Source organism: Archocentrus centrarchus, chromosome 16 (assembly GCF_007364275.1).
Source record: "Archocentrus centrarchus isolate MPI-CPG fArcCen1 chromosome 16, fArcCen1, whole genome shotgun sequence".
Classification (NCBI taxonomy): Eukaryota; Metazoa; Chordata; class Actinopteri; order Cichliformes; family Cichlidae; genus Archocentrus; species Archocentrus centrarchus.
In genome coordinates this window covers 16,177,301-16,203,743 of record NC_044361.1, presented here as the reverse complement: position 1 = coordinate 16,203,743, position 26,443 = coordinate 16,177,301, and the positions used below count along the sequence as shown (strand labels likewise).

The 26,443-nt window shown below is 40.2% G+C and overlaps 1 protein-coding gene across 1 annotated transcript in view; it reads left to right on the top strand.

The window, feature by feature from the left end:
* Positions 1-26,443, top strand: part of triob (trio Rho guanine nucleotide exchange factor b) — a 106,526-nt gene that overhangs the window by 24,891 nt on the left and 55,192 nt on the right. Inside the window, exons 3-8 of the mRNA XM_030750910.1 lie at positions 13,706-13,780; positions 14,405-14,519; positions 17,266-17,458; positions 18,401-18,505; positions 18,695-19,135; positions 20,045-20,167. Of these exons, the coding sequence (XP_030606770.1) occupies positions 13,706-13,780; positions 14,405-14,519; positions 17,266-17,458; positions 18,401-18,505; positions 18,695-19,135; positions 20,045-20,167 (1,052 nt within the window). The remainder of the gene's footprint in view (positions 1-13,705; positions 13,781-14,404; positions 14,520-17,265; positions 17,459-18,400; positions 18,506-18,694; positions 19,136-20,044; positions 20,168-26,443) is intronic.

Below are 26,443 nucleotides of genomic sequence, written 5' to 3'. Positions count from 1 at the left end.
ACTCTGCGAATGTCACTTAAAGATATGGCAGCTGCCTGTCTTTGTAAAAAAAAAAAAAAAAAAAAAAAAGGGTCTCTCTCTCTCTGTCTTTTTTTTTTTTTTTTTTTTTTAACCTCCACTCTGGTTTAATCACAAGACTTGGTACCTGCAGGGGTAATGAATGCAGGTGTCTGAGTAGATGACTTTTCTGAGGCGATTAGGAGAAGTGGTGCAATTTGTCGTGATGGGTACACTGCAGAATGAAATCAAAACAGAGCTAGCTGAGGGAGGACATATAAAGGCTCTGATATGGTTTTATTTAAAATATGTTACACTAAGACCTGGGACAACACTTGGATCAATCTTTCAATTTTTCTTTCACTAAAAGTGAGAAGTGACCTAGTATTTGGGCCCAATGATCAATAGAACAGTAAAAGCTAGACTATCAGTCCACTGTATTGTCATTGTGTTCTGATAGCTGCTATTGAGGAAAATAAAAACACTGACTGGCCCATAAAACATTGTTGCAGACTTTCAAGAACTTTAAGCACCGTTCATACACCAGCACTTTAGGTGTCTCATTTTTATGTCGCCTGGGAGGAATTATTATGGCACTCCTACTGTATACAAGCCGGCCAGATACAAAATGACAAGTGCTTCCAATCAAAGGGCGGTTGTCTGTTCTTGACACTGGCTATATCAAAACCTGATGTTATCATGCTGAATCATTTATTTCAGTGGAGATAAACTTTGGCCACACCCCACCACCTAAGACTGCATTGAGTAATATCGAAGAGAAACAAACTGAAACAGTGAGTTACCAGTAGTGAGGCCTAGGGGAATGCCAACTATGTCAGAAGTAAATACAGTCAGCCGCAGAGGGAGGTGAGAATGGAGACAGACATAGTGGAAGGACGTCACACAAGAGATGAGAAGTGCAAAGAACAAAGAGAGGAGGAGATTTAAACGCTGAGGTTGTTATTCAGACTCAATGAGGTGTGAGCGGAACAGAGAAACAGCTGTAGCATCTTAATAAGAACACACAAAGGACTTATAATCTCTCAAGGTGTATTCTAACCAGATTGCAAATGAAACAGCTTCGCACGCAAACAGATATTTTCTCGTGTGCCCGTCATGCCTATAAGTGTAGGCTTGCTCCAAGTTCTGTACGCGCCTCATCTTTAATATCACTGCAACTGCTACACTTACAAGATTCCAGGAGTGTGCATGCATGTGTTTTGTGTAGCAATGGACTATTGTGAGGGCAGAGACGTTACCACTGTAGTTCAGCATCCCGAATTGAAACTTTGATTGTACCCTTCGCTGGCCTCACAAACAGCTCCATGAAATAGCCTTCACATGCACAGTCACTGGCTTGCATAAGACTGCTGACCATTGTTTATCTTTGCACTGCCCCTTAACTGCCCCCACACTCTGCTAAATAAGCATTATATTTAGGGTATGAGTTATATTTGTTGTATTGTATGACTTGGACACGATTTCACAGAACTTTTTGTCCCGTGGTTTGTGCCGTATGAGTTGTTCATTCAGCAAGCTTTGACTCTCTAGGATATATTTAGTTTCAAGCTGTCATCCCTTAAGTTTTGCTGCGTTAATCTCTATTATAAATGATTTATGCAAGTCTCATTGTGGTGAAGGGTTGCTTTTAAGCTGCTTGTTTCGCTATTTGTAGTAATGTGACGAACAGCATTACTTTTATATTTTTATAACTTTATAAAATAAAATAAAAGACCTTCACCGTGCGTTCTACCTTTCCCATTTGTTATGTTTTATTCATGGCCTTTTTTGTGTGTGTGTTGTTGGGTTTAGGGGTTATAGCCAGGTCGAGGGGTTGCGGTTGGAGCAAAGTGTTATTTTTGCTGTAAGCCGCACTGTAACAACAATATGAGAAACTCGATGAAAGTTGAGCTCGCCACGGTCCCCAGGCCCCCTGCCAGCTCTCGATGAAGGTCACAGAATTAGAGCAGAGTGGAGCAGAGGCTGCTAGAAGTGGCTTTTTGTATGTGAGAAAGACTGCCGCACGAGCCTGTGAATGAAAGAGGCAAAAATAAATAAATGGAGGCAATACACGGCTGAAGAGACAGAAAGAACTGGAGAGGCAGAACAAGAGAGAGAGAGAGAGAGAGAGAGATGGAGTTCGCAGTTGTTTATCTTATCACCCTGTTGCACCGGAGCAACACTCACTTCCCAGTTGACGCTGTCACACCAGGGACATGACGGCTGCCCTGCTTGTAACAGCCTGTCATAGAGACTAGGCCAAACATTCATACTGCCCACAACAACATGTAGGGAATTGTAGCTTGATCCCCCTACACACTAGGGGGATGAGCAGAAATAGAGCACAACATGGGAACTTCATACGGCAGATACATGATAAATCTTGATGATGTGTGAATGGATGTGGTAACTGAGTTAAAAGCTGCTTTTTTAAGCCTCTTGGAAAATATTGCAAAAATAGCTACAAGAGTTCAGCTTTAAAGTGTATGAGCTGCGCGTTGTAAACATTTTTATTGTGGTTTTATATATATATATATATATATATATATATATATATTTTTTTTTTTTTTTTTTTTTAATCCAGCTATATTTGAATCCAGAGAATCATCTTGAAGTCTTTTTTTTTTGTTTTGTTTATTTTTAAGTTAAGAGCTATAATCCTTTTTCTTTTTCTGTCTTACTATTGCACTTAGTGTTTCAATGGTGAATGCTCATATTTAATATTATTTGAAAGTTTCAAGTTATGTGGTCCACTGTATGTGCAAGTCATCCTCATGAGCTGAACAGTCAGGTTTCAGGTGGCCCTAAATGCTCAGTTTCAAGCAGTTTTCATTTCAGGCACACAGTTATGTGGCTGTGAGCACAACACGGCTTTTCAGACCTTTTATTGTGAGACGCAGTCAATCAAAAGAAAGCTTGTTTTAAAGAGAGAGGAGCTGAGGGGTTGTGCCAGCGTTGGGCGTTAGACAAATAGGGGTTATTTTGAACTGCAAATCATGCAAAGCTACTCTAGTTGATTCAAAAATAAAAATATGGAGCTTATTGAGCTTACTCTCTGAAAAAAAAAGACTTACCTAGAGAGTTATTATAGTTTTGTATTTTCTTATTAGTTTTGAGTTTATTTCATTTTGACTTTTTGGCTTTAATTCAGTTTAGTTTCAGTTAGTTTCCAGAGTGGGTTTGTTTCACTTTAACTTTAATTGTTGTTGTTTAATTGTTTTAGTTGAGTTTTTATTAGACTTGGTGTTAATTTTAGTCTTTATTAGTTATTATTGTATTTATGGCAAATTCCAGAGGTGAGATTTAGGAAAATAAGTATAGATATTACAGCATAAACAGAACTTTTTGAAAGCAGTTGGCTCACAGTCTCGCCTTAATAAACATGCCCATCAACGCCTTTAAGTTACTTGTGTAAAGCCAGTTCTCATTCTTAGCATTTGTTTCGATGTCTCACCCGACAGCATGGTGAGACATCAAAACAAGCAACTATAGGTTACTTGCGTAATCCCAGTTCTCAGAGTAGCATGAGTGCAATGTCTCACTATGTTTGGTGAGACATTGAAACGAATGCTAGGAATGAGGACAACTTTTACCAAATTAACAAATACAGAAACTACAACTGTTTCCTCTATAATTTAATTTAATTTAATTTTAGTTTTCGAAGTTCACAAAATTGTTCCAGTTTTCTTTTTTTTTCCAAATTCTTGTTTTAGTTAACTATAATAACCTTGCTACCTGGTGTCACATTTGTCAAACAGATAGCACCAAAGGCTGGAATACTGTTGGCTGAAGACACCATAACTACAGCACTACCCCGAAAACATGATTGTATACATTCAGAGAGAGAAGATCCCAGAATGATGCTGATGTTTAACTTGTCTGTTTGGCTTCAATGCACAGAACCTCTCGGATATGTTTGTGCTGTTGGTGTTTTTTGGATAATTTTTTATGAAATTATCTAGGGCTGCAACGATTCATCGATTAACTCGATTAAATCGATTCTAAAAATTTATCGATACAAATTTACTGTGTCGATGCTTCGTTTAAACTCTGCAGCGCTCAGCTGTCTCGGTGTAAGCGGCGCTCCTCACTAGCATTAGCAGCATTAGTGCTGACGTTTTTTTGTGGGTTTATTGGGGGCTGGCAAACCAACATAAAACTGCATTACCGCCACCTACTGGACTGGAGTGTGAATCACTCACGTATACACAAGCACACATTCTAAAAAGCTCTCCGTCGCTGCGATGGATTTCATTTAACACAGAGTGGATCATCACTAGAGTTGCCACCTGTCTCGTAAAATACAGAACCCCGTATGTTACGTGACTCCGTGGAATACGGCTCCGTAACATGCCGTGCTCCGTACTTTACGGGACGGGTGGCAACTGTCGCTGACATGCATTTCCACACCTCCACTGCTCTCTGTGTGTCTGTGTGTGTTGTGTCTTTACTTCAGCTGTAGCTACCAGAACTGGTTTGCTAGCGAGCGCGGGCCATTAGCACTAGCGATGGTTCGGTACCGGAAGGCCCGCCCCCCAGGACCGAGGGGCTCCTTCATAATATTTTTTATACTTTAATCCCTTATTAGTGACTAAATATAGACCTGCAGTAGAAACGTATTTTCGAGAATGCTTGTGAATACAAAGCATTACACCATTACTCACACATGCGCCATGGCTCCCGCAGCCACTAGTTTTTCAAAACACTCATAGCAGGCAGCGGTTTTAACTGCGCAAGCGCAAAGAGGCGAAGCTGTGACGGTGAGCTCAAGTAGTGAAAAAGGAAACGTTTTTCCAGTGTCCAAAACAGCAGCTTTTTCTTTTAGTAACCACCATTAAATCTGTCAAACAGCTGGAGGTCCTTCATCAAGCACCTGATCAGCAAGTGTTAAGGTGAAGAAAAGAGAACTTTGTAGCTGCTCCATTCACCGCTGTTTGTTCACAGGCGAAAAACTGCAGTACGGAAGTTAAAATATGCAGATAAACTGTTAAAAAAAAGTATTTCTTATCCGATTACTCGATTAATCGCTGGAATAATCGATAGAATACTCGATTACTAAAATAATCGTTTTATGCAGCCCTAAAATTATCTAACAGGTACTATGACTAGCTCTGTGGTACAGTCCTTCCAAAAAGTTTGTGCTTCAGTTTTTAGTCTTTTTTTTTTTTGTATTACTCTCCACTAACTATCAAATAAGTATCTGTGAAACGTTTATAGATGCAACTTGCTAACCAAAGTTGCTAGTGTTAACTAACATCTTGGAACTCCACCTTCTCCTCCAAACATGCTCATAAAACTGACATGATGGTATAAAAAATGTTAATGTTAAGGTTTCCAAAACCAGTGGGTAACGTCACGGTGGCTATTTTCATCCTTTATATGTAGTTTATGGATTGTCTGTGGCCTGTGCCCTGTTTTTTGCCTCGGTTCTCTTAACTTTATCCAAAAAGCTTATAAAGTGGCACATCCGTCCCTCTGAGGGAGCACTATTCTGAGAGCCTTGCAAAGGGTGTCAGTAACACTGCTGCACTGCAAAGCACCAGTCAGAACAGCACAGGCACATATGCACACACACATCCACAAACCTTAAAGCTACAAGTGTGCCTGTGTGTTTATCTATTGATGCCAGGGGGTTTCCAAAGCTACTGGACTGTCCAATAAGCCGTTCTGAGTATATTGGGTCCATAAATGAATCCGCTCCCACACTTCCTTAGTTTCTGTACTGTTCCCCAAAAGCTGCACATACACTGAGCCAAACCATGCTGAGCAGTGCAACAAATGGCTCCCAGTTCTCTCTTTTAACACAAACTTGTAGTGAGGGTCACATACTGGGCTCTGACCCAGAACTGAAGTATGGAAGAACCATATGAAACGTACTGCAGTCCGATGCACTGTAAATCTTCATATATAGCGACCACTAAATTTTAAACAGTCTTACATTTTTACAGCTGTGATTTGTTAGATTTGTACTATAAAATATTGTTGTAGGGTAAAGTGCTTGGTGCATGTTTTTTTTTTTTTTTTTGTATAAAATACATTTCATAGTGAGTGCTGCTCTAAATCTGTGGATCTCACATCAGTTATCCTCACTGGCAGCTGGAATGCGTGTTATCAAGTTTTTGCTGGGATGGTCACGACATCAGCCAGTGGAATTGCACTGTAGTATTTCTGCAGAATTACGCAGCATGCCTGATCTGTTCCACTGCACTACATTTAGCCTGGCTTGTAATTGGTCTGAGTTTGAGGTTATGAGGTTATGAGCCAGAGAATTGGCATCATGTGGCATGGCAGGCTGCACAGATGCACCATGTACAGTCTAGCCTGTGGTCTAAAGGATTGGAATCAAAGGGATTGGCCCTGTGCGCTGAGGCTGTGATTTCCAACTTTCTGTGGAAAAACGACAGACACATGCGGTGGTAGCTCATTTGGGATTATGAGATGTTGTTGCAGTGCTTGTAGGTGAAGAAATTGCTTGCAATTACCCCTGCATGTGTTGCAATTTTGGTTGGGGGTTCATAGAATTTCTACATTACTCTCTAAACTTAGTGCATTCATTCGCCATTACATCTCAATAAAGCCATCTCAAAACAAGTGTGCATCCCAGATTGGAAACGATGTAGGATGTTCTCAGTCTGTGCTGTGAAGATTTGGTACAACACTGAAGACAATCTGTTCTGCAGTAGTGTATTCAGATTAGTATGTGAGTCTTTCCAGCCTGGAGTTAGGAGGGCAAAGGGAAATGGATTGGCATGCTTCAGCTACACGGCTATGTGAATTGATGGATTTAGGGCACAATCCTTTTGGAGTTAGACAAAAAATAAGGGCTGAGCAGAGTGAATCTGTGCCATCACCTCCTGCTCTGACCCTGCTTTCTAAATTCACGCAGAGCAACAGGAGTGAAGACGCAGTGTTCTTACTGCTCTGGCTGCATAAGAAAGATTTTCACAGGGACTTTGGAATTACAGAAACATTACAATTTCAGAACCATGCATGAAGCTGTTTACTCCCACATACGGGCTCAGTCAAGATCTCACGTGAAGTAAGCTACAATTTTGTGTCTTAACCTCAGCTAAACTGAAAGAGTTGACTGACCTTCGAGCAGCATAAAAAACATACGGTTTGACAAGTTGCTGCCACTATGAAACAGAGAGCAGTATGCATTAGTACGCAACTGGGCAAACTGTACGGAGGTCATCTTTGTGTTTTGCTTGTTATTCTTGGGAACACAGAAAGAAAAAAAGTCATTTACTTCTGACCTTTTCTTGAACATTCGATTGTTTTGAACCATATTGAATGTGGATTAATGCAAATTACCACAAAGAGCTCACAAGCCAGAGCATTATTTTGTTTCATGTGTTATGTGTTATTTGCGCCTTTGATGGATGTCTGCGCAATGCCTCCATGAACAAATATGCAAAGAGACAGAGGGAGTTCACATCCACATTTCACTGCCCATGTTTTTATGTTTGTCAGACTGTTATGCATTGCATATGGCTAAATGATCTGCCATGTGTGCAGCAGATCCTATTTCGCAGTCATCACTTTGCATATCCTTATACTTTCTATATTTAAGGAGATATATGTTGCTATGGCCCTTTGTCTTCATTTCCCGCGCAAATTGTTGTATAATAATAATGAAAAGCTTTCTTCAAAGGCCTTATTTTGTGGACAAGCGTTACTCATTTTACAGGGCGCTGAACGCACACCGCCAGTAAAATGGATTGTTCTCATTATGAGACTGTTATGAACAAAGAGTCTGTGATTGAAAAGCTTTTATTTCATGCTTAGCAGACTTGTAAATGAAGGGTCGCGTGCAGTGAAAAGAGGAGATTGTTGTGTCTGTGTGTGCTTGTAGTGTATTAATACAGTACTGTGCAAAGGTCTCAAGTCCCTCATTTCTTTATGTTCAGTAGGAAAATGGGGAATGGGTGCAGTGATTTATTTAAACGCGCAAACATAAATTGAAATGTAGTATAAAAGGCAAAAACAGCGTTTGTACAATTCTAACAGGCTTGAAAATCAATATTTGGTATGACCACCTTTATTCTTCAACACAGCCTGAACTCTTACAGCTCAGCCAAGATCAAGCTAAAAAACAAAAAAAAACAACAAAAAAAAAACTACTTAAGAAACTGTTTTGCTATTGTTGTCATACAACAGGAAAACTGTATGAATCATACAGATTACCTGATAGAACTTAAATCACCTTCAAGCAGCACATTTTGCAAATTAAAGCACTTTTCACAGTGTATTTTTATCATTAAAGCTCACAATTTTATGGAAATGACCTTAAAATAAGGCATTTTTCTTTTAAATTTGACCTACCCTATTTAAAAATCTGTTTCCACTTGTTTGACGTATTGCAAATATAGGCTGTCTGAAGTGATTACAAAGAATTACAATTTGTTTTACAGGTTGAAGGAGGTTGTTTGGTTATAAATTTTCCTAGAAATGTTCATGTCTCCTAAAATGGCATCACAACTGAATATATTCATAGTTATTTCCTACCACAAAATATTACAAATCAATTTATAGCTTTATAGCCTGACAGTTTATAGGAAATGCTCATTCATTCTATAACCTTTTTTTAAAATTTCTTTTTCAGGTGCTCAAAATATCCAGTAAAGTTGTTTCAAGATGGAGACAAACCTTAAAAATGTATTTCCTTGATTTATGTTTCATTATTAGCATTTATTATTAGTTACCTGATACTGTTTCAATCAGAAGTTTCAGTGATGGTGGATTATGTTTATGATGCAGGGTTCTAGCTAGAAAACATTTCAGCCAAGCACATTTGTCCTTTTGAGCTCCCCTTTTCCTCTTCTTCCCCCTCGCGTTCACGCTGGTCGCCATTTTGCTTTCTGTAGCCTCGCAAATTCGAGCGTGAACAGGACCGCCGCAAGATTGCACGTGGGCATTGTGAACAGAACTGGCCGTGCCAGGTGGTACATTGCAAAATGCTGTGAAATAATAATATAGTGCTGCGATCTAGCGAGAGAAAAGAAAACCTTAGTATAGTATTGGCGACGGGGCGGAGTGCGCGGGTGTGTGCCAGTTTACTAATTGCAGTGACAGAAGAGTTCTGATAGCAAACCAGTGAAATTCGCAGCCTGGCGCAAGACGACCTCAGCATGGTGCAATGCCTGGCAATCAGCCGCTGGCTAGAACCCTGTGATGGACATGCACCTTCAAATAAATGTTTTCAATTTTGAATTGTTTTGTTTCAGTCTGTGAAACTATGGAAAAAAAAAAAATCATACAAACCCTCAGGAATTAGTAAAGTTTTGTCTATTTACCACATGGGCAGTTTAAACTTGTGTAAAGGGTACACAATCTTATAAAGACTTTCATTTCCATATAATTATAGTGCCTGCAATGGTCAGATTTCCCGGTTTGATGTGTTTTTAAATTGGCGTGCAAATATCATCTTTTAGACTTTCATGACGCAACTAAAAAAATAACATTTATAGACACTTGAATTTTTAGTGCTTTTGCAGATCAACAGTCCACTAGATCTTGACCAACCTGTTAGACGAGCTGTCTTGTAATTTCTTTAAGCAGTCTTCAGGAATAGTTCTCCAGGCTTCTTGAAGGACATTCGAAGCTCTTCTTTGGATGTTGGCTGCCTTTTGTTGTGTTCTCTGTCAGGATGATCCCACACTGCATCAGTGAAGTTGAGGTCTGGGCTCTGGGGAGGCCAGTATGTAAGTTAGGTATGTTTTTACTGTGCTGGTCATTGTCATGCTGAAAATGAAGCCATTTCGCATTTGTGTTGCTTACCAGATGGTGGATCAAAAACCGATGGTACTTTTCTGCGTTCATAATTTCATTGATTTTGACAAGACCTCCAACACCACCAGCTGAAATGCAGCCCCAAATCATGACAGAGCCTCCACCGTGTTTTACACGTCTGTAGACACTCACTGTTGTACCTGTCTCCTGACCTTCTCTGCACATGTTGGTGACCATTTGAACTCAAAATTTCAAATTAGGATTCATCACTCCATGTGATCTGTTTTGGCATACCTCAGACTTTTCTCCCTGTTTCCCTTCCTTAAGAACAGCTTCTTGACCCTTCCACAGAGACCATTTATGATGAGGCTTCAGTGAACAGTAAATGGATCAGATGCATCTCTCAGTTCATGAATCAGGACTTTGCTCAGTATTTTCCTGTTTCTTCAGAGCATGACTTTCAGATGCTGTTCAGCTGCTGTAGAAAGTTTTTTTTTTTTTTTAATCTGAGACTTCTGTTGTTCTCATATTTTTAGGGCGTATAATAGCTTTTTGGGACTCACATTTTGGTGCAAAAGTCCTGTTTTATGCATGTCAAACTGTGTTATCTTTGGCATTCTTCATACATTCAACTATAGAAATGGGAACAAATCATGTGTTTTTACGATGGGCTGCTTGTAACAAAGTGCCTAAAGATAGAATTTAGAATCGGTTCTTTGCCAAGCTGTTTGTTACACAGTACTGTTGTACTGTATGCATGTACTGTTGACACGACAGTGGTTCATCCCTAGGGTTAGCTGCCTTTTTTTATGGTTGAATGACTCATAGGTCAGTGTTAAGTGGCATAACAAACAAAAACAAACAAAAAAATCTTCTGAAAATGGTCAGATACAAGGACTGGACTGAAAATGAGTGAAAAAGGAGCCAATGTCCAAAGTAGAACTTTAGAAAGCCTGGAGAACTATTGCTCAAGAACACTTTAAATTTTAAGAAAGTCTGTCTGCTTGGAAGCGAAATATAAATATGCACAATGCTGTATGTGTAATGATAAGCAGTGATGGGATCTCATGAATCACAGTGTGTAGGGTAATACTTACTGTTTTCTAAAATTAGGAGAGGCTCTGCTGTTATAAGTAATAAGCCATCATACTGTGGAACTTCTTCTTCACCAACAGCTGCTCTCTATTTTCATAGCTAAGCAGTATTTATGTTAAAATTTCCCACCTAATTTTTAAAATTAGTCCTCTGGCACAAAAATACACAACTTGCATGACATGCAGATCTGTTTCTAGCTTAGCACAGTCCTCCACATGAACCTTAAGTGCATGTATGCTCAGCTTTCTGCTGTCTGGCTTGCTCTGATAAGGTGTTTGAAAAAGGTGCATAGTTTCAGTTTTAGCGAGGAAGCAGGAGTGTAAGAGAGGTCAGTGCTGGCTGTGCGCCAGTCAGTATCTTACATAAACTACCACTGTGAGGAATGTGTCTGGGGCACACTTCACAGGAAAGGCACACATGCTCTAACACAAAAACGTGTTAGAGGTGTATCGTTTCTTTCTGCTTTTGCCCTATAGTGCTGATTTTCAGTGAACACACACGCACATCAGAACACCATTTCAGAGACACGCAATAAAGTCCGTGTCTCTGTTAACTCTTTCCTTGCCCCATCTTATTACCATCAATTGTGTCTCCAGGTCAAGAGAAGAGATCTGGGCGACAAAACAGGTGTATAGAAAAAGGTTATAAAGAAACAGAGGGTGACAGAGAGGCTTAAAATCACAAGTAAAATATTTGGCTTTCTCTCTTCTCTCACCAATAGAAAGAGAATAAAATGACTATTAATACATCATTCCCGTCTTGTGTCAGCTGGTTGTGACATTTTTCATGAATCAGGTTATGTCCAGTCGCTCCCCACAGAGAGCCGAGGTGATGCTACACGGGCTCGACTTCAGACCGTGGCTGAAATCAATATCACAGGAGCCGTTAAAACCTGGAGGAGTTATTTAGCTGTTTCTCTCTGTCTTCCTGCAGTCTTCTGTGTGTGCTGTCACAGCTGGTTGTTCTGTCCCCATATTCCTCTTTGTGCTTTCCTAAATCAGCCTTTGCTTCTCTGTTCCTATGATTGCATACTGCACAGTCCAATAGGGCATTTATCTTTTTGCCAATGCATTTATCTTTCTCTCTGTCTCAATTTCTTCATATTTCAGCTTGTAACTTACTTGAGACCTGGAAGAAGCAATCGCAGGTGTAGTGGCATTCATGTTGAAATATATCTACATTTGATCTGTCCTTGAATGAAACAGTGGACTGAAAAATAGTCACTTTTTTTTTTTTTTAGAGTAAATAAGTAATTGTAAGTAAGTAAGTAATTGACTTCTGCTGGAGATATTGGCTTCTACTGCAGTTTAAAATGAATTTAGAGCCATAAATGACTTTTTTTGAGGGGAATGCGACTTGTGTAGATTTGTATGAGTACATGATTCAGTACTCAGTAGACTAGCCACTCACTAATTAGTTGGTTTCTGTTGGTAGTCAGTATGATATAGTGCTTATATCAGAAATGCCAAAGCAGCACTGTGTTTGTGCAAAGTTGTTAGTTCATTCTTCTCAAGTATTTATTTCCTATTTCAACCCCCTAGGCTCTGTTTATCAAAACCGAGCCCCCAAGTGGCATCTTATTGAAGCGTTTTATGCAAAGCGGTGCTTTTATTTTTCAGCGCATTCCCTGGTATGAAAGTCTGTGCCATCAGTTCTAATAGCATTATCACGCCTCAAGTCAGTTGCACTTCAGGTGATAGTGGTGATTTATGGTGTGGCAGGATTTAGGATAATGAACCGCATCGGTTACGTTTCTTGTGTGTTCTTGTGTTTGTGAGAGAGATGACTAAGAGCTACATGAGGAATATTGGATGACATCACTAGCAGACTACATCTGCAGAGAGAGCCCCCTCTCCACCCGCCACCTCCTCACTCGCATGCACTCATATATTCACCAGCCAGAAATGTCAATATTATCAGGGCTGATGTATATTTTCTTTTACTTAAGATGGCATTATAGCTTTCAGCTATGCATTATTGCACTTTTCAGTCTGTCATAATAAAATTGTCCTGAAAAATAAATAGGCCTATTAGTTTTCAGCAAATAAGAAAATATTGCCTTCAGTAAGTGTGCAGTTTTCATGACTTCATGACTTCAACATGAGTTCATGTGAAGGAGAAAGAGAGATATACTGTGTGTGTGTGTGTGTGTGTGTGTGTGTGTGTGTGTGTGTGTGTGTGTGTGTGTGTGTGTGTGTGTGTGTGTGTGTGTGTGCGTGCACGCGTGTGAAATTGCGCCATCTTCCTGGTATTAACCAGTGTGCCATCTGTTGAGGAGGCGAGGCAAAGGGGATGACATTTCAGCAACATAGCGTAACACACTAGCATGACTATTGTGGGAAATCCTAAGTAAAGCAAGCTGGGCTGAACATTTAGTGCAATAGCGATGGAGTATTTCAAAAACAATGCAAATTTTATAGCTTGCAAGCTACAATAAGCAGTTTGGTCTGCAGACAGCTTTAATGTCTTCAGAAAAAGAACGCCAACCTTGACTATAACCAATTCCATAAAGCCACTCCTACTGTGCGTGTGTGTGTGTGCATGCATGTGTGTGTGTGTGTGCATGCATGCGTGTGTGTGTGTGTGCATGTGTCAGTTATTGTGTCCACTGATATGAACACAGTAATTAAATTAACAGCTGCAGTGAACAGTATCTTAATGCACATTTATGTTGCTTGTTTGTACAACATGTTAGAAAGTGGGTTGTTAGACAGTGGTAGACAGTGATGTTTCAGAGCCTTGGTTATCTCAGGGTCATTTAACCTACACATAGTTGTAAAAGTTAAAATACATTGAGTTTGATCTAATTGCTGTTTCTGTTTTAAAGATTTTGGTTTGGAATCTTCTATCCTGCTTACCCCTTTATTTTTCTGTGTTTCAGGGTTTCATCGTAATGAAGATATGAAGGCCATTGATGTGCTTCCCATCCTTAAGGAGAAGATTGCCTTTCTCTCAGGTCAGATATTTATAGAGACAGCACATACAAATGACACTGCGTCAACTCTAAGCTCAGTGAAACTTCCATTAAACCTATGTCATTGAAGAGGATTGCCAATTAAAGTTAGTAATAACAATCTAGGGGTGTGCGATATTGACAAAAAATTATATCTCGATATTTTCTGTAATTTTGTCGATAACGATAATAGATATTTTGCATTATTTAAAAATGTGTCTGTAAAAGTCTTATATTTTACTAGCTTGCACTTTTGTAAACTTTAATTAGTGCAAGCTTGTAAAATATAAGACTTTTAAGACTTCAAGGAGACTTCAAGGCCTGGGAGGTTGAGGGTCCTGCACAGTATATTAGCTGTTTGTAGGACTGCGCTCTTCTGGACAGAGATCTCAGATGTCATTCTGCACTTCATTCCCATAATTTTGTGGCAGAATACTGCAGGTTATTTATCTTTGCTTTAACACATCATCAACAAAAATAGCTTTGGGTTGAAATTTTTGTTGACCTATTTTTGTATCTGAACTGCTAAATTATCATTAATCTAGGACAGCTAGCTAGCTCTGACAGTGCTAAAAAGAAAATAGCTTGAAGTCATTTTTCTTTGTGTCATCATATTTCTGTTCAAAGGTGGCAGAGACAGACGCGGAGGTCCAATTCTCACCTTTCCAGCACGAAGCAACCATGACAGAATACGACCTGAAGACCTGCGCAGGCTTATAGCATACTTGGCCACTATCCCTAGGTAAGGATAGTGGAGCGCATACGTGTCTGTGGAAATGCACCGACAATCATATCTACCCTCTGCTAGCCTTATATTGAGATTTCTCACATGACGTCAGGCACACACTGCTTGAGTCTGCCATATTGGATTGCTAGGGGAAAATGTGTGTTCCCCAACTGGTTGGCGGTGGTTTCTGGAGGTTGCTGGCTCTTGCTGGGTGAAATGGGTTACAAATGATGTGCTGCTCCAAAAACCTCCTAGTGATCGATTTGGTTGCTTGCAGATTGTCGCAGTTGCCTGTAGTGTTTCATGCTTGTCTGCAAATACTTGCGAACCAGTAGCCGAGCATTAGTACAACCTGAAAACGTGTGGAGTAAACTGGTGTAGACAAGTCCGTCATTTCCATTCAAACTACGACCGCAGCAATCTGCTAGCAACCAAAGCAATCACAGGGAGGTTTTTGCCAACTGGTTGGGGAATACACATTTTTCTCTAGCAACAGGTAGTTGCCAGGGGGTGGGGGACTGGTCAGTAGGTCTGTGTGAGTGGAGCTTTAGCAATCATTTACTCATCGACTGCCATCAACCTCCAGCAACCACTTGCAGTCGGTCAGGGAATACTCATTTTCCCCTCATAACCGGTGCGGTCCGTGTGACTGGGGCCTTGTTCACTGGATGCTACATTATCATTATGATTGTCACACAGCCAAAATAGTGGACAAGTTAACATCAGGTGATTAGTGGTCACGTACAGTATCTGCAAAGCCTCAATACAGACACAGAACACTCACTCATTGCTTAGTTTGTGTCCGACTTTCCCACCTTGCTTGGTTTTATTAAAAAAAAAAAAAATTAAAATACAGAAGCAAAACTCAAGGCTACAAAGTGCTGGACTGGTTTTATTTTTGATTTCTATGTTGAGATTAACCCCTGCCCCTTCTTCCTTTTTTTCCCTTCTCATTTCCTCTTTGCTCTCTAGAAAAAGCTGCTGCTTTGTTTAGTTTCCGCTCACCCTGTTCAGCCCCTGTCACTTTGTTCCTGATAATATCTGGTTAGAGTGGATTGCTCCTTGCTAAACAAAGCCTTGAAGGGTGTATTGTCACTTGCTGGCTTTGCTTTCCTCTTCCTGCATTTGCTGTGTTGTCATTACTAGACCAGAGTCTGCACACTCACAACATGTTGCCACAGGAAGTATTTCCAAAGTTGTACTCTGTTGCTCCCTGTAGTTGTGTGCAGGCTGATCTTCAAATCTAGAAGCACCTTTTATACGTAGCTCCAGGCTTTTTGTGTTTGGAGTCAGTTGTCATTAGCTTAGAGGGAAGCATGCACTTTTCTTCTCTGCTGTTTCTGATCTCCCCTGTGCCGTGCTTTCTAGTGCTTTGCAGGTCGAGTGCTTTAAAGTCTTTCTCACAGTGGAGTTTGGAGATTTGTCTTGAGGCGAGAGGTGGTCCAAAAAATAGGGTGCAGATTCACTGATCTTTTTAGTTGTTTGTAGGATGGCTGAGGCGTTATGAGACATTTTCGGTGCCTGCATATATTTCAGCAGCAGCAGAATCAAGTGTATCTGTCGGGTTCACAACTTTACTTTGTTTATTCTATATAGATCATGTGCACAGTTTTCAGTTCCCTGAGAGCATCCCAGAACAAATTGTCTTTTAAAATCATTTCAGAAGTGCATAAAACCTCAAAAAGAGGGTGAGTCTAAATTATGCATATGATGAGTTTATATTGTATGTTAAAGTACACTTATATTTGTAGAGCAGGCTATGTTGAATGTTTATGTTAGAATATGTTATCATAAGACAGACCAGCTACACCTTGCCAGGGTGATCTAGTTGGTATTACAACTTATTTATTAAAATTGTTGAAATAATTTTCTCTAAAGTATTTTTTGGGTCTTAGCATTAAAGGACAAGTAACTGCCTCTAACTAAGGCCAGAGAAGCTGATACAGCTGGTGTGCACAGGCTTAACAGGCTTCTAAAAGGCTCAGCTCTTTAGAAAGAGGTAAGACTAGAGAGGATAAAAGATTAGTTAGAGGTGACCAGTCATCCGGTCGGAAGACCGAGGAGTGTCATAAGTCAGGAGGAGGCCAGCTCCTTTTCCTCAGAGTAATTTCTCTTCCTCCTGTCTAAATATTTCTGCTGCCTTAACCCCTTTTTCTTTACCCTCCTTCTCAGTGTCAGTATCTCTCTTTCTCACTCGCTTGCTCTCCTCTCGCCGCACTCCGCTCTGTTTTTTTCTCTATCCATTTGGCTGCCGATCTGTTTTCATAGAGTGTGGTCAGAGTGAGATAGAGCAGGAGGGCCTGCGTCTGTTTCTGTGTCATAGCTACACATTCAGATTAAAGCCTTTAATACTGAGAAACAACCTTTTATGGACTTGTAGAGCAGCAGGACTCCTGGTAAGCAGCAGTGGAAACTTCAGCGCTCGAATGTTTTAGCTGTTTTCTTTCCTCTCCAGATGCCGTAGAGATTGGGAACCTCTGACTTTATCCTTTCTTTTAATTTTGGCTTCTTTACAGTTATAGCAGTTCCTTTAGAAAATGGCTTTTCTGTCTCTTTGTAAGGTTTTGTTACGAGGCACTGACGTCAAATTTAGTCCTTCTGCTGCCAACGCTTTTTCTCTAAGCTGGCTTTAATGGTTCCATGTTAGCATTATAAAATCTGTTAAATGTACCGCATCTCTTTCCTGTGTGAATTTTCTTTCTTTTTTTTTTTTTTTTCCTGGGATCTGACCTCTTCATTATTATTATTTTTTTTTCTGCAGCGAGGAGGTGGCCAGACATGGCTTCACAGTCATTGTGGACATGCGTGGTTCTAAGTGGGACAGCATCAAACCTCTGCTGAAGATCCTTCAGGAGTCGTTTCCTTCTTGTATTCACGTTGCTCTTATCATCAAGCCAGACAACTTCTGGCAGAAGCAGAGGACCAACTTTGGCAGCTCCAAGTTTGAATTTGAGGTGGGTGATGCTCCACATGCTTTAAATAGTATAGCAAACAAAAGTGATCCTTTTAACCTCTGCAGCCATTTTATTATTTATTTTTTATTTTTTTAGTTGTTCTTTAGTTGTACATGCACCATTATTGTTGTCTCTTTTGAGCAGATATACATGCCGGGTGTCTCATGTCAGTGTATGTTCAGGTGGATCAATTGTTGTAGGTTTTTTTAGTTAGTTTTGCATAGCCGCTGGCCTTCCTTTACCAGCTCTAATTGGACTGCTGCTCTGTGTCAGTGGCACTATTCTGTCCCATGTGGGCATGTGGAGGTGGTATATTTAGTTCTGACCCAGTTACTATGGAAACAGGATATATAGGACATGGCAAAGAGTTTGTTCCTAACTTTAGTGCACTGGCTTTGGACAAGCAATTTGTTTTTCTTTTTGTTTTGTTTTTGTTTGTTTGTTTGTGGGGGGGGTTTTTGTGATGTGAAATATATTATTTTTGAGGAGCACACTGATAACCAGGTTAAGGCTGCTTTTGAGTCTCTTGGATTGGCTGCAAAGTTGCAGCTCAGGAAGGTAACCAAGACGTGTCAACGTCAAGTCCTGTCCAGTTTTACTTAACATGCAAACTCCAGTGACGGATGCATTAATCTGAGAGAGAGCTCAGTCTTTCTTGCCAGAGAGGTTAATTGTGATGAGAGTTTATATTTCTGTGTTAACATCTTATTAAAGATAACATAAATGCCCTTTTTTTCTTTTATTCTACTGACTCTGCACATCATCTGTAGAGTCAAGTTTTAACAGTAGGAAATATTTTGAAAAGTTAACATTTGACTAGTTTGGGCTATGGTGATGATTATAACCGTGTAAACTGTGCTTATTTTTTCTCTTTCACACGTTTGTCCAATAGTAATTATTTTCTTTTTTCTCATGTGCCCCAAATCTATCTACCCGCACCAGACGGTGATGGTCTCCTTAGAGGGTTTAACCAAGATTGTGGACCCTTCCCAGCTGACAGCTGACTTCGAGGGCAGCCTAGAATACAACCATGATGAATGGATCGAGGTTTTTTTTCTTCCCCCCTTCTGTTCTTCTTAAGATGGTCTTTAATTTAAGCCTTTGTGTGCTAAATTAACAAAACATCAGTTGAAGATAGCAACTCTTTTTGCTGATCTTTTTAGTAAAGCTTAATTCAATTCAATACAATTTCCTCTTTTGGGGAAAAAAATTGGTCACGTTTAACTTTCATTTCAGGTGCGGCTCTCTTATGAGACATTTGCCAGTGATGCAGCACGGGCTTTGGCACGCCTTGAAGAGCTCCAGGAAACCTTGTCCCAGCGTGACCTCCCGCGGGATCTGGAGGGGGCTCGACGGCTAATGGAAGAACATGCTGCGCTGAAGAAAAGGGCTACCAAGGCATCGGTAGAGGAGCTTGACGCGCAAGGACGAAGGCTCCTCCAAAGGCTACAGTCACAGACTGCGGGGGGTGGGAGTGGTGGAGCCAGTGGAGATTCTAATGACCATCATCACGGGTTTCACACGCATGCGGACGTACACAACCTGGTGGCTAAAGTGACAGGTTTGTTGGATAAACTGCACGGGATGCGCCAGAATCTTCAGCAGTTGTGGCACATGAGGAAACTGAAGCTGGACCAGTGTTTCCAACTGCGACTGTTTGAGCAAGATGCCGAGAAGGTCAGTATCATTCACATCCGGTTTACACTTTTTGTTACATGATAAAAGTTAAAATAAAGTTAATACTGTTGTGACTTTTGCATTTTTCTACGTATGCCTGATGTTAATATATGCCTGCACAACAGTTTACCTCTGTAGACATACAATTATTTGAGGGTGCAGAGGAGCTAATCTTTTGCATGAGCATGCATACCAATTCTAGTCAGGTATATGAAAATATAAAAGTCCTCTAATCAGCTTTCATCACCATGTAAGCCAGACTACTGAGGTTGTGTATGAATATGGTGGTGAAAGTTTAACAAATAGACTTCACTGATGGCAAGTGTTGAATATTAATTTCATTTTCTTTCTAAATGTGTGGAGGACAGAACATTTGTCATCTTTGCAATTATATCAGATCCTTGAAAATTACTTTTTGCAGCTTACATTCTTATAATATAAATTTGTTTCCAATTGCCCATTGAGTTCACAAGCTTTTAAATACTTTTTGGAAAGGTATAATTGATTTATTTTTTTTTTTTTATATGTAAGTAATGTGTGAGTTTGTGCAAATGGGAACTGTTGCCATATAACCTGTGCAGGGCTGGTGGCAAGTGCCTATTCTAAAAGGTTTAATTCAACACAATTTTGGCATATTTGCATCTTAATAAAGGGTAAAGAACAGATGCAACCCACACATAGTTCTTTCTTTTGTTCCTACCTGCATCGGAGGAGCTTGGAGATGACTTGCCTTGGGAAATCATTGCTTTGTTCAGAGGTTTTGGCTAATTAGCAGTCAACAGGGCCTCTCACTGCTGTTGCTATGAGTAAACACGTAATGGAAAGCTTTTCATTTAATGTGCCTTGTGGAAAAAACAAAAAAATTCTATAGTCAATATATTTCATTTTCTCCACCTTCTCTGTGTGTAGATGTTCGATTGGATCATGCACAACAAGGGGCTTTTCCTGACCAGTTACACAGAGATCGGAGGGAACCACCAGCATGCCGTGGAGCTGCAGACACAGCACAACCACTTTGCTATGAACTGCATGGTAAGACCCTCTATTTAGCTGTCAGGAACATACAAATGCACAGAAACAGGTAACATAGTAGTACCAAGCTTCCATCATTCCTCTCATTCATAGTAAACTCTTTCTTTTTCCCAGCCTTTATCCCAAACCATCCTCTCCCCTATAGACTGATGTTTTCTGCCCTGCCATGCCCTTTCTCATATTATTTATCTTTTTTGTACTCTACTTCAAGTCTGCCCCACTCTGTCATGTCTTGTCAGGGCGCTGTTCCCATAATTGACCTATATTGCCTTTGTGCCCCTCCCACTGCTGTGTGTTGCCCTCTGCTGCTCTGCTCCACCCTCCTCCCTGCAATATCATACCTCACTGTAGTCCTCACAGCTCTGCTGTTGGCTAATAAATTTAGCTGAGGGCATTGTATTGTGTCACTACAGCCACCACAATATGTTCTCTGCCCTAACGTTCTCTTTTTTTTTTTTTTGACACAGTTTTACTGTTGAGCCTTAACGGCCTTGCAAGGCTTCTGTTCCATCCTTTTGTCAATCCTCTGCAGTGCCCTTTCATTTTACATCCTCATAACTTACAATGTTGTGTTATTCCTGCTCGGCACGTATCGCCAAACAAGTAAGCCAAGCTGGTTTCAGGCTCTATAAGATGCATTTGAAGCAGCAGATTTGTTGTACACTGAAAACAGCTTGAAAACTATCTGAGACAAAAAAAAGAAGAAGAAAACGGCCCTCTGATTTCAACAACAGCAACACAGCCACCATTTTTTTCTGTCACACTTTCCTAAAGTAATCATTTGTAGTGAGACAAAAGTGGAACCAATGGAGAGCAGGGCAACTGGCCTAAATCTTCTGTTACAAACCATTTGCAACATTACAGCTTAGGGGGCAGCTTCACTGCCGCCCACGGCCAGATGTTTCAAGTGTACAGGTTAAGATGAACCAAAAACCGACAGAGACAACAGCAGCTGAAGACAGCAGTATATTCCGGCATACGCAAAAATACAGACACAGATGGTTTAACACTGCGAGACCACCGCCCCCTCCACCTATTCTTCCACAGGAAGCTGCGTTTCCCCTTCCTGTTGCCTGCACAGTACAATGGAAATACACAGTGTCAGTAGGTGTGTTTATGCCGCCCGTTTTCTCCTGTTTGTGTTCGTGTTTTCCGAATGTGTCAACATTTTAGCAAGAGTAAAACCAAGAACACAATTACACGTTTGCCTGTTTCCACTGACTAAACATTGTCACTACAGGTATAAAAAAAAATCTCAGCGCTCCAACATGTGTTTAGTGTATTGTGTCAGGCAGTCATCGGTGATGTGAGTGTCACATGTAGGTGAGGGTTTGGAACAAATGCTCATGGTGAGTCTTTGCTGTTTATGTGAGGGATAATTTGTCATGGCGCAAAATGCATCACACAGGGTTATGTTACTGTTACACCCCCTATGGGAGGTACTTGAAAATTCACTCTGGGAATCGAGTTTTTTTTTTTTTTTAAACTCTTTTAATAGTGCTTTTAATACATTGTCATTTTACATATATGGCCTTTTTTTGTTGCAATTGTAATAGCTTTTGTTAAATTCATGCAGTTTTTTTTTCCTGAATGAGTACAAGTTTTAGAACTCTAACATCACAAAATGCATTTAAATTGTTTTGTTTGCCTGTTTTGATTATGAAGAACATACTGTAGATCAGGGCTCTTCAACTCCAGGCCTCGAGAGCCCCTGTCCTGCAGGTTTTAGATGTGTCCCCGATCCAACACACCTGATTCAAATGGCTGAATTACCTCCTCAGTATGCAGTCAAGTTCTCCAGGGTCCTGCTAAGGACTTCTACATTTGACTCAGGTGTGTTGAAGCAGAGACACATCTAAAACCTGCAGGACACCAGCTCTCGAGGCCTGAAGTTGAAGAGCCCTGCTGTAGATGTACTTGACACTGAATCACCAGTAAATATTTGCAACAAAATTTGCTAATTTGATAGAGAGACAATGTTTTATGTTGTACTGTTGTATAGGATTAATATCAATTAGTTAATCTCAGAAATTATCAATAAAAAAAACTGCAATATACAGTCATGGTAAAAAGAAGGTGCACCCTCTTTCAGTTTGAAGGTTTTACAAATCAAAAGAAAGTAAAAATCATGTGGTCCTCCAATTCAACTTCAGATTAATAACAATGTCATGACATATTACACTGTCATTACTTATGTAACAGAAATTAAGGCAAAATGCAGAAGCATTTGTGAAAAAATAAGCACACCATCGCTGCTTCCATGGGAATCAAATGCACTTGATGAACTGATCGTCAGCAAGTGTGAGCACCTCTATAAAAGCAGAAATTTTGGCAGTTTGCTGGTCAGGAGCATTCAGGTGTGTGTTAACACAATGCTACAGAAGAAAGACAACAGTAATGATCACAAAGAAACAATTGTTGCTGACCATCAGTCTGGGAAGGATTATGAGACCATTTCCAAACAAGCCCAGTTGTGGACATCCCAGAAAATTTACCAAACTGTGCGATTCTCAGAGAAATTGCAAAAACATCTGAGACTCTACAGACCTCAGTTAGCATGTTAAATGTTAACAACCTTCAATAAGAAAAAGCCTGAACAAGTTTGGCATGCTTGGAAGGGTTGCCAGGAGTAAGCCTCTTCTCTCTAAAAAGAACATGGCAGCACGCCTTGGGTTTACAAAGTTGCATCTGAACAAACACAAGACTGGAACAGAGTCCTTTGGACAGACGAGTCCAAAGTAGAGAAATTTGACTATGTTTGGTGCAAACCAAGCACAAAATATCAGCACAAACACCTCATACAAACTGTCGAGCACAGTGATGGAGGTGTGATGATTTTTTTTGTAGCCGCAGGACCTGGGCACCTTGTAGTCATTAAGTCGACCATGAACTCCTCTGTGTACCAAAGTGTTTTAGAGTCAAATGTGAGGTCATCTGTCTGACAATTAAAGCTTGGTTGAAAATGGGTCACGCAACAGGATGACGATCTTAAGCACAGCAGCAAATCTCTAACAGAATGACTGAAAAAGAAAAGAATCAAAGTGCTGCAATGGTCCAATCAAAATCCAGACCTCAACCTGATTGAAATGCTGTGGAGGAACCTTAGGAGAAATAAACGAATACCTGCAAACCTCAATGAACCGAAGCAGCTTTGTAAAGAAGAGTGGGCCAAAATATCTCCGCAACAATGTGAGACACTGCGAGTCATACAGAGGACAATCACACACTATTTTTCCATATTATCTTAATTTTTATCAAATAAATAATGAAAAGATAGAATCTGCTGTGTGCTGTTTTACATCTGGGGTTAGAGTTACATCATTTTAGAAGCTGCTAAGGACCCGTTGATTTTATGTCCTGATATGTTAAACCTTAGAACTGACAGAAAGTGTATTGTTTTCTTAGCATTACTTTTTTTAAAAACATAACCTTGAAAACATACTCTAGAAATGACATTTATAATAACATGGGTATATGAGCTGAACAAGCAGTTGTCTTGTATACTTGTTGTGGTCTCAGGGAAAGTTAGGTGCACACCTCCAAGAGAGCGAGCTGTTGCAGCCTCCACCATCCGCCCTGCTCTTGTACAGATTGAAAGAGCACTCTGTCATGCTTTCCTGCATTAAAAACAATAACCTTAACATTTTCATAGTCATAACACGTGCACACATACAAATAAAGGAGCGGGAAGAAGGCATTCTCACCTCAAGCACTTCATAATTTAGTATGATGAGTGTGCGTCCACTGAGACAGTTAGGGTACATATTGCTGGAAACATGGTATACTGCCATGGAGACATTTCTTAAATTGTCTGTAAAGATGAAAAACAATTTAAATATCTCACAAACGTTCTGTCCAAGGATATATGCTGTACTTTTTTTTTTTCAGATGATTTCTGTTATGATGGAGTTGTGCTGAATTTTGAGATGTTAACACTGAACTTGCGTTTACAGACTACGTGCCTAGTTGTTTTGCCAAGTTATAGTTTTCCTCAAGTAGATTGTTTCCTCTTTGGGCCATCTGCAGATTATTCCCAGCTAAACTTGCACCTGTGATTAAAGGGATAATAAGTTAATGAGGATGCCTATAGCGATGACAGCCATAATTTTCACAATTTTTTTTTTTTACATCACAAGAAAATGTGTTTAACTTTATGGTTTCATGAAAGTAAAGATCAGACTCACAAGCGATGCTCAGACTGAGTAGTACTGCGATTAACAGAATACACAGCACCGCCAGGCACAGTGTAGTACGCCTGAAAAAAGCTAATCAGAAAATAATGTTATAAGCTGTTTTGTGTGTCTGTATTTATTGTGCTTATATTGTCTGAATTTGAACATGCACCATACCTAACTCAGGACGTTGCTTTTTTCCCTGTCCTCCTTTGGCATTGAATGGCGGGCGTCTGATAGTCATGTATCTGAGAGTGGAGGGGTGGATGGAGGCTGGCGCTGCGGTTTGGTGTTCATCGTTTTGCGGTGCTGCGTTTGTCGCAGCTCTCTCATTTTTCAACTCGTCTTTCTTCTTTCCTCTGAATACAGGGCCGGGTTCCTGTCCTCCTGAGCCCCTTGTTGCGCTTAAATCTTGTGTGTCTCCATTTTCGTAGATATCGTCCTGCTCTACCCACTGGTCAGCATCCATTGTCATGTATTCTTCATCATCAGCGTTGTTTGCTGCTGCAAGCCCCTCCATTGCTGAATTGTGTCTCTCTCTCTCTGACTATTTATAAAATACCTTACAGATTGTGGTAGATGCAAATCACTTGGTAGGAGGGTCCGATGTAAAACGTCTTTACTGAAAGCACTGAACAGTTTCCACTCCCTACTAATGTATCAATTTGATCTTTTTATATCTGGAATATGTCAGTGTATGTACATTAAAGACATTTTTTTCAAAGGTAATGGCTGCAGCCCCTGCTAGGTGTGGTTACCAAAACAAGCAAAAATGCCATATATTATACAATATAGGAATGAATATGAATTACACTCTAACTTGTTCAGTGGACTAAAAATGGAAAACATCCAAAAGCAAAGAGATGATTTGCCTTTAGTTTGTATACACAGAGATGGTTCATGGAGATTAGGAACAGTTCCAGTGAAAACTGCACCCCTAGTGCCGGGACAGTGAGGCAGTGTGAGATAAGCCAGATATTCAATACCAGGTTTGCATTGTTTGACTAAAGTAATCAGAACAAGCCCATAGGATACACATACAAATTGGTCTGCCTGGGTTGTTTTGAAAACAGGAAGTATTTAAAGCTTAGAGGTTGTTGACCGTGCTTCACCTTGTTTTGTACTCTGATCACATAGAAAATACTACTGGCCCTTTTTGTAGATTGATTCATTTCTGGGGCCTGTCCTCTTTCCCATTTCCTATTTATGTCTGTTTTCTCTCCCACAACCATTCTCATCCCCTATGCCACCATCAGTCTTTTTTTTTTTTAATATCCTCCTGACTGCTCCTCCCTTCTCCCCTCCAGCCATCAGTTTTGGATTAATACTTTACCGCCCAGAGTAGTCCAGCTTGCCTCCATTTCTGCATAAGTCCCCTCCTCCACAGTGATTGTGTGTCTTGGAGCCCCACCCCCCACCCCCCCAAAATCCCAATAATTCCTGTGGGTATAATACCACATAAGACCTAAGAGAGATCTCATTCTGTGATATCTGATGTTTAAGATTTATTATGGGATTATAGTAGTTCTACTTCTCACCGCTGTGCTTTTATTTATGACAACTTACCTACTGCTGCGCATTCAAGATCTGAACTCATGTGAGCCATACTGTCGCTTTTATCCTTGAACTAATATCATCTTGAATCTAGCACTTTTAAATGTTGACTTTGCACAGTATGGAATGTCCTTCTAAAGCCTACGCAAATGCAGAGCTGTTCAAAAATGTCTCAAAACCCTAAGACAATCTCAAAGCCTTCTGCATTAAACAAAGTAAATCCAGTGTTCACAGCTTTTAAGCAAACTGCTTTAAGGGCTGTAGCCTGTGTTTGGTTCATCTTTCCTTCCCGGTGTGAGTGAAACAAGCAAACTAAGACCCATAATAGGCTCCAGGAGCAGTAATTGAATAGAATAATAACACAATGTTAACACAGTTGTTAATTAGCGTTTGCTGATCCATGCCTATCTACACAAAACAGCTTGGGGCCCATATATTAAAAAAGACAGAAAGATTGAGAGGCAAATGGGCTTTTTTATTATTCACGTGGGGGTATGTCTCCCAAATGAATGACATTAAAATGTCATTCATTTGGGAGACATACCCCACA